At 46.2% G+C, this 9,127-nt stretch overlaps 1 protein-coding gene across 1 annotated transcript; it reads left to right on the forward strand.

Annotated features, from left to right (window-relative positions):
* Positions 1-818: 818 nt before the first annotated feature.
* On the forward strand, positions 819-2,294 carry LOC144782334 (adenylosuccinate lyase-like). The gene is given in 1 exon segment (XM_078661654.1): positions 819-2,294. A coding segment is annotated over 1 exon segment (1,263 nt). The 5' UTR covers positions 819-987; the 3' UTR covers positions 2,251-2,294.
* The last annotated feature ends 6,833 nt before the right edge of the window (positions 2,295-9,127 follow it).

The following is a 9,127-nucleotide window of genomic DNA, read 5'->3' on the forward strand; positions in this document are numbered from 1 at the left end:
AGGCAGGGTGTCTTGCTTGTGGGCCTGAAGACAAAATGGATGTCACACACAAAATGGGTGCTTGTCTGAATGAGAAAAATGGCTGTCAGGCAAAAACAGGGAAATGATGGGGCACAATTGTCAATTTTATTTCCACAGGTCTGTGAAATAAAGTAAGCTCTAGTGGGTGAGCACGTACTAGAACCGTGAGATAGCAAGCACGTCCCATTCTGAGGAGCTCCAGAGGGAAGTCACCTGAAATAGGAGAGTTCTCATCCAGAGAGGGTCTCCCTGGTCAGCCTATCATCCCATTCACCACATTCTATCACAGACAACAAAGCTCCCATTTTGTCAAGTCAAGGTAACTTGATTCGGTTTCAAACAAAGACCATAAAAGTTCATAAAATCATCATAACAAATTATTTTTTCAAAAATCTATATACAAAGCAGCAGAATGGACAGTTCATACTAATCTCATCAGTCAAGTTAAGGTAACCTTATTCAACTTCAAACAATGACCATTAAAGTTCATAAAATCATCATAACAGAATATTATTTAAAAAATCTATATACAAAGCAGCAGAATAAACAGTTCTTACACGTCAGTTCATTATATAAAAAGCAGGAGAAGTATACACCTTAAAACATTCCTCTAATAAAAATTACAGTCTATATTACAAGGCATGTATCACAATTTCAACATGCGGCTCCCTCCATAAAGGTACATCAGTGGTTAGAGTTATGTGTTAGAGGCTGGGGCATGGACAACCACCACGATAGGGGCTGTGAAGCCCCTATCGTGGTGGTTGTCCATGCTCATTGCCTTCTACCATGGACGACGAGCTGAGCCGGTACCGGTCTCCGCTGGTGTCCCGCTATGCGAGTCAGGACATGGCCTTCAATTTCAGCGAGAGGCGAAAACACAGCGCATGGCGCGCACTCTGGGCACAGCTGGCGCGGGCGCAACGGATCCTCGGCTTGCCCATCACAGAGTAGCAGATCCAGGAAATGGAGTTGAACCTTGACAACATCGATTTCAAAATGGCGGCAGAGGAAGAGAAGAAGCTGCGGCACGATGTCATGGCACACGTGCACACATTTGCTCACTGCTGCCCTAAAGCTGCTCCCATCATCCACCTGGGAGCCACCTCCTGCTATGTGGGTGATAACACGGATTTGATTGTTATGCGGGATGGTTTTGACTTGCTGCTGCCCAAGCTTGCCCGAGTGATAAGCCGGCTTGCTGAATTTGCAGAGAAGTACGCGGATCTGCCCACCTTGGACTTCACCCATTACCAGCCGGCTCAGCTCACCACGGTAGGGAAATGTTGCTGTCTCTGGATACAAGACCTATGCATGGACCTGGGAAACTTGGAAAGGATGCGGAATGAGTTGCGATTCAGAGGGGTAAAGGGCACCACAGGCACACAGGCCAGCTTCCTTCAGCTCTTCGAGGGTGACCATGACAAGGTGGAAGAACTGGACCGTCTGGTGACTGAGATGGCCGGGTTTAAACGGTCATACTTGGTGACTGGACAGACGTACAGCCGTAAAGTAGATATTGAGGTTATGTCGGTGCTGGCGAGCCTGGGTGCTTCGGTACACAAGATCTGCACGGATATCCGGTTGTTGGCGAACCTAAAGGAGATTGAGGAGCCTTGCGAAAAGGAGCAGATTGGCTCCAGCGCCATGCCGTACAAGCGGAACCCTATGCGTTCGGAGCGCTGCTGCAGCCTCTCGCGCCACCTCATGACGCTGCTGATGGACCCACTGCAGACGGCAGCTGTGCAGTAGCTTGAGCGTACCCTGGACGACAGTGCCAACAGGCGCATCTGTCTGGCGGAAGGATTCTTGACGGCGGATATCATCCTGAGCACCCTGCAGAACATCAGCGAGAGGCTGGTGGTGTACCCTAAGGTGATCGAACGAAGAATCCGCCAAGAACTGCCATTCATGGCAACTGAGAATGTAATCATGGCCATGGTGAAATCTGGAGGCAACCAACAGGACTGTCATGAGCGGATCCGCGTGCTATCACAGGAAGCCGCTGCTGTGGTGAAACAGGAAGGTGGTGACAATGACCTAATTGCCCGGATCCGTGCTGACCCTTACTTTGCACCCATACTGGGTCAGCTGGACAGCCTCCTGGACCCAAAGTCTTTCACGGGCCGGGCCCCTCAGCAGGTAACCCGTTTCCTGAAAGAAGAAGTCTTCCCCATGCTCACCCCATACCAAGGCAAGATTGATGTGAAGGTGGAGCTGGAGCTATAGATTTACCGCTGCAAGATATTAATACTGGAAATAAATAAATGAATGAGCACGAAAAAAAAAAGAGTTATGTGTTAGAAAGTTACTCTAATTAGGTTCATTAGCAAGGCCTAATACCGTTTCCTAATCACCAAAGCTACTTGTATATAGTTGGAAACCCTAATTCATATATCATAAGTGGCCAAAGAAGATAGATAATAAAACCCTTCTATATAAGAATGTGGCCTAATTTCTTTTACAATCAGGACTAAAAATCTTCTTCTTGGTTTTTTGTTGAGGGGGCAAAATAGCATATAGTGCACAGGGCTCTGTGCTGCCAGGTTATCACATGGGCAAGGCACCAGTTTATCATCCCACCCTGATTGTTTTGGGAAAGCCACCAAAAAATGCAAGGTAAGTAAACGTAATCTAGTTAAGTAAAATTGAGTCAGTACATTTCTTGTAAATCAATCAATCAATCATAACATTTGTAAAGCGCACTAGTCACCCGTGGGGGTCTCAAAGCACTAGGGGGAGTGCTCCTACTGCTCAAATAGCCATGTCTTGAGTAGTCTTCTGAGGGTAAGCAGGTCCTGGGTCTGCCGTAGGAGGATGGGGAGGGTGTTCCAGGTTTTGGCGACAAGGTAGGAGAAGGATCTGCCACCGGCGGTCGCTCTTCAGATGTGGAGGACGGTGGCGAGTGCCAGGTCGGCAGAGCGGAGCTGGTGGTTGGGGGTATAGAAGGTGAGTCGTGTGTTGAGGTATGCTGGTCCGATGTTGTGGAGTGTAAGCATGAGCGCTAAATCCGCTCCGATCGCGGATTTTGCGAATTTTCGGTAAATTCGCGATCCGCGAACTCTTGCGAATTTGCCGAAAATTCGCAATCCGCGAGCGGCGGATTCCGGGGGCAGAAGTTCAACCATTCCTGGTCTGTTGTAACTAATTTACGATGGCGCCGGCAAGCTGCCAGCGCCATCCTAAGATAGCTACTAAATTAGCTTCAACAGGAAGCTCTAATAGATAAGATAAAGCAGGTCATCGAGCGCCTGCTTTATTTAATCTATTAGAGCTTCCTGTTGAAGCTAATTTTGTAACTATCTTAGGATGGCGCTGGCAGCTTGCCGGCGCCATCGTAAATTAATTACTACAGACCAGGAATGGAATTATACCGTTGTGGAGGCTGGGCAGGTGTGCCTTCTTCCCAAATATACCGTTGAAAATCAGCTGTGACGCTGGACAAAGGCCTTTGCATCTTTGACCTTCACGAGCGCAATCCCCGTGCTGTTATGTGGCCAGGGGCTTCTGTCTCTACATCTGCTGCTCTGATCAGTCTCTGACCTTGGATACACACAAGAGCCATGTGCACTCGCATGGAAGCGCCGTCCGTTTGGCCCCGCCCACACACTCGCGGTGTGCACCGTCTTCCCGCCATTTACCCACTATGATGGACAGATCACTCAAGGGACCCCTGCGCCCTTCGGCGCGATTGCATAGTACCACACACCTGGCCGCTGTAGATAACTCTCTGCCACTTTAAGCAGCTGTAGTGTAGTAAAAGCACTATACATTTACCCAACGAGGTAGCACTTACTGATCATCCAATAGAAAGTACTCCAGTTGAGTAGAGGTATGGCACAAAACGGTGGCGTCTTCTTAAATAAATACGAAGGGCAGGGTTCAATCTGGCACGATGGTCCACTCCTGGCATGGAAGCCACGCCCCCAAATCCGCCGATCCGCTAAATCCGCGGATTTTGCGGATCCACGATCCGTGAATCCGCAAATTCGTGAATCGTGGATCCGCAAAATCCGCCCATGCTTAGTGGAGTGCCTTGTATGCGTGGGTGAGGAGCTTGAAGGTGATCCTCTTGTTGATGGGGAGCCAGTGCAGGTCTCTCAGGTGGGGTGTGATGCAGCTGCGGCGGGGATGTCAAGGATCAGGCGAGCAGAGGCGTTCTGCATCCGTTGTAGTCGTCTCAGGAGTTTGGCCGAGGCTCCTGCATAGAGGGCATTTCCGTAGTCCAGCCTGCTGCTGACAAGAGCCTGGGTGACCGTTCATCTTGTTACGGTGGGGATCCATCTGTAGATCTTGCGGAGCATGCAGAGGGTGTTGAAGCAGGAGGATGAGATGGCATTGACCTGCTTTGTCATGGCAAGGGTGGAATTGAGGATGAACCCCAGGTTGTGAGCGTGGTCGGTGGGTGTTGGTGCTGTTCCCAGGGTGGCCGGATACCAGTCGTCCCAGGCCGAGGGGGTGGAGCCGAGGATGAGGACTTCTGTCTTGTCTGAGTTCAGCTTTAGATGGCTTCTCTTCATCCACCCTCCACGGCTTTCATTCCTTCGTGGAGGTTGGTTTTGGCGGTTAGGGGGTCCTTGGTGAGGGAGAGGATCAGCTGGGTGTCGTCGGCGTAAGAGATGATGTTGAGGTTGTGTAGTCGGGTGACATGTGCGATCGGTGCCATGTAGATGTAGGGCTGAGGGAAGTTCCTTGGGGTACGCTGCAGATGTAAAAGTTTGATAAAATTGCTATTGATTCAGATATAAAGAAAGGCGCCCTGTTACGTCAAGGTGAGAACGTGATATCTTCGCCCCTGTACAGTGTACCTGTTTTATGATATTTTTAGCTTTTTCAGGGATGCTGTCTGGACAATCAAAACAATGACCCAAACCTGACTTGCAGAAGCTGTCCCTTACGAATCAAAGCCAAAGGATAGAAAGTGCTCCATCAAGATTAATACCGTCCTTAATAACTTCTCTGGAGAATACTAGTTCTTCGGACTACCAAATTTTGACCCATATTAACAGAGGGGAAATTTCAATACGATCCTCCATGAAATCAAGCCCCATCTCCTGGGGGCACTGTTAGGGGTCATCAATAATCTTTTAATAAATTCGTTTTCCATAACTTGAAGCTGTCGGTTGTTATGGTATCCCCACCCTCCTGACCCATATGTTACAACGGGCATACATTTGATTTACACAGACTAACCAACTCAGACACCGGATTATAACCCAGCTTTCTGGCAAAACGGAAAAGCCCCTGAAATTACCCTGCCTGCCGGTTGAACCCTTGCATAACTAACAGGTCCCAACTCAACCTATTATTAAAAACATTCCCTAGATAGTTAGAATTATTCAGTTTATCCATTTTCTTGTCTCCCACCGTGTATTTCCTTGTTTTTGTCATTTTAGAGACACACGCCATAATATACAATTTCATAAAATTCACTTTTAAGTCAAGAGCCAGCATAAAATCTGTAGATGCATTAAGCAATTTTTGGAGGCCAAGTGCTGTTAGTGCCATCATCACGGTGTCATCCGCATAAGAGAGTAGGGGGACCTGTGTGCCTCCAATACGCGGACAATCAGTTTCTTTGTATATTAAAAGGGCCTCCAAACCATTGGAGCAAATAAAAAAAAGAAAGGGGCCAAAATGCGTCCCTGCCGTACACCTTCCGTGGAGGCTATGGGCCTAGTTTTCTCTCCTTGGGGCCATATCTTATAACAACAGAGGTCGATGCATGAAGCCTAATAAGAAGGGAAATCAAAGCCTCCTCCACACCCATGCTCCCGATCATTACCCACAACTTCTCCCAGTTTATAGTGTCAAAAGCACTGGACAAATTGTCACAATTAAAACGTTGTGTCAGTGGGGAGGTCCATCAGAATAGTATCAATTTGTAGTGTCACCCATTATCCAGTCCAGTCTGATAAGCTAGATTATGCCGTGGGATAATGAATCATTCACCTATTGCCAGAAGATATGAGGCCAAGTAATACAAAACTCTGTTGATCATTCCCAACCCACCTTCCCATATAGATTTAGCCATAGAGAGTCTGAGAGTGCTCCCTTCCCACAAGAAACCCTGAAACAGGGCATTACGAGTTTAAAAGAAGGTTAAAGCATGCAAGGTGGGTAGTTTTGAAGGTAAACAACAACTTTGGCAGCGATGCCATCTTTGTTATGAAAACTTTACCTTCTAAGTTTAAGGGAAGGCCGGTACTCCAGCTCTTGACAGCAAGTCCATGAGGGGGAAACATTTTAAGACCGGCTGCTCATGGCGGAGACAGGATAAAGTCCCCCTTGTTATGTAAAGCAAGTAATTTTCCATTGAGTCTTTAGTCCCAAAGCTTTATCTCAGAATGGGAAGAGAATGGATTTCACTCAGCTTAAAGCCAGAAGCACATTACAAGAGGTCCATGAGCTCCATCACTCAGAGTCCCAATATCAGTGGTTTACTTATGTATGAAAAGCAATTTGTATGTATAAAGTAAGACCATATCTCCAATCCCATCCTCCAACTGGAATCCATCAATTATCCCATCTGCTGTTATGGCATGAGCCAGTGGCTCAATGGCCCAGGTAAAAAAGAAGAAGAGAATGAAGACACCCCTCCTGGAGCCCTGTTCAGGGAAGATAAAACCGTGCTAGTGAAAATTATGGCTATGAGTTTCCTAAGATTAATTTTACAGGTAAAATACATTGTGGGACAAAAGCCCACTTTTATGGGAACAGGAAACGAGCATTCAAGTCTTTTGAAATGGAAGCTTTTTATAAATCACCCATTGGGAATGGTAGAGATTCCGAGGAGGGAGAGACCTAAAGCATTGTGGAGGTGCTGAGTTTTATGTTGGGTGGATCAGCTTGGCATAAAGCCAACCTCATCAGCATGAACCAATGATTAAATAGTGGGGAGTAATCTGGTTGCAAGTATTTTGATGAACACTTTGGCTTTAATGTTTATTAACAGTTTAAGTCTGTAAGATCTGTAGAATTCCGTTGGCTTGCTGGGTTGAGCAGTACAGTGAAAACGGATTTCCCTTCAGATCAGATGGTAGAGTATAGTCCTTAGTGGTCCGCTTCAACATATCACCTAAGTGAATATAGGAAGCTGGCTTTTTATGCAGTGATGCCAATGAAAGGTCACACTATGCAAAAAGTCTAGATGACCCTTATTGGTTGAAAGGGCTTACTTTAATAATACCACGTGCGCTATGTTAAGCATTTGTTGCACACGCGTAGTCAATAAATGGTTCACACAATCAATGAGAAATCTGAGACCAGTTTATAAAAATACAGTAGAATTGCATGACAATTTAGCCACCAAAGGCAGGATTCATAAAGGAATGTTTAAACTTTTGTGTAAGTTTACTAATTTTAGGTAAATACCAAAAGTTCAACGACGGACCCTTCCTAATGTCAGCACCTGGCTATTTATCGCCCCCAATTGATAATTAGCCCCAAGATAACTAGAGGGGAGTGTGTGCACACTGACTAGCACCCATCGTTACTGTGCTGATTCCTAACGGAATTATATACAAGTTAAACCACTGCAAAGGTGCACCACAACAAGAAATTGAGCAAATTACAATGCTATTAATAAGCATGAATAAGAACGTTTTGCAAATGACAGGATGTTGTTAATCTTCAAATGATCTTTATTTTCAGTGTATTCAAAACAACAATGTACAGCCGACGCGTTTCGTCCCAAGCTGGGACTTCTTCAGGGCTTTTGTAAATGTGAGCTGTCCCATAAGGAGTGAGGATATGACGAGATTAGAATGCCTTGGCCACGTATTCACAGATTCAGTCATCCAATATGTATGAATTGATGTATAGAAAATCTGATGTATCCTTTTCTCAATCGGTATGGAACAAACCAGGTTGTACTATATATCTATTTGTTAGGCCGGGACTTGGTCAGGTTAGAATCCTGAGTTTAGGAGATAAGAACTCCTCAAGAATTCATGTGTTTGAACATCATATACATGTTCTGAAATAATTAACAAGGAAACCAAGGACAAGCAAATCCTATAAGTTCCCAGAAGGAGGAGGTGGGCACTGTATTCCAGTAGGCCGCTTGTGTTAGAAGCAGCCGGCTCCCATCCACCAGACCTCCGTCCCGTCGAAACACCCGTTAAATTGCTGTGTTACTAATTTTAGGTATTCACAAAGGCAAACTTAGACCAAAAGTCTAACTTTACTACTTTTCAGTTTCACAAAGGTAAGTTACTACTATTGAAGTAAGACGTTTGGTCTTAGTTTACCTTTATGAAAACCAAAAAGTAGTAAAGTTAGACTTTTGGTCTAAGTTTACCTTTTTGAATACCGTAAAGTAGTAAACTTACACAAAAGTGTAAGTTTACCTTTGTGAAGGTGCCCCAAGACCTTTAGTACAAGCTGAGACATCGATTGTAAAGCAAAACAGAGAAATAGCTTAAATTACTGTTTTGAGGCATGAGCCTCAAAGGCTACAATGTCATCCTATGGAAGAAAAACGCAGATAGCATAGACATACTTGCAAGTGGTGTTCAGAGGAGCCCTTTGGGACTCAAGGTGCTAGGAGGCTAAGGTCCAAAGTACCACCAGCAGTTTTGTTTCACCTGCCGTCAGGTACTGGTCGGGATGATAGACTGGACTGCTACACTGTTGAAGTCAAGGGTACTTAAATGAAGGCCTGCAAGGAGGGATTTCGGGACAAATCTGGGTGACCCAAAGGGGGCTCATGTCATGGGGACCCTTAGGCAAAGTAGACACAGTCAGAAGTCATGGACCCGGGCTGTGGAGCTCGGGTGTAGAGGTGCTCGGCTGGCTGGTTGGCCACTTGAGTTTGAGGCTGTCACCTCAGAGGGGAGAAGGATATGATAGCAGGGCCACTCTGTTTGTGGATCTCATCTGTCCTGTTGTCCCTCAACATGAAGGAAGGCTTCCAAGGTGGTGTTGTCTTGGCTGGACGTGAAACAAGCCTTAGCTGGTGCAAGTGCCTTGGATGGGGCTGTCCTACTATAGCAAAAAAGACCTCCTCCTGGAGGGATGCTCCCTCTGTGGATATGTTGACCAGCAATATGGTTAACTGGACAGATACAGTCAGTGCGTGAGGATGCAAGGGGATGGCTCCTCC

Source organism: Lissotriton helveticus, chromosome 9 (genome assembly GCF_964261635.1).
Source record: "Lissotriton helveticus chromosome 9, aLisHel1.1, whole genome shotgun sequence".
NCBI lineage: Eukaryota > Metazoa > Chordata > Amphibia > Caudata > Salamandridae > Lissotriton > Lissotriton helveticus.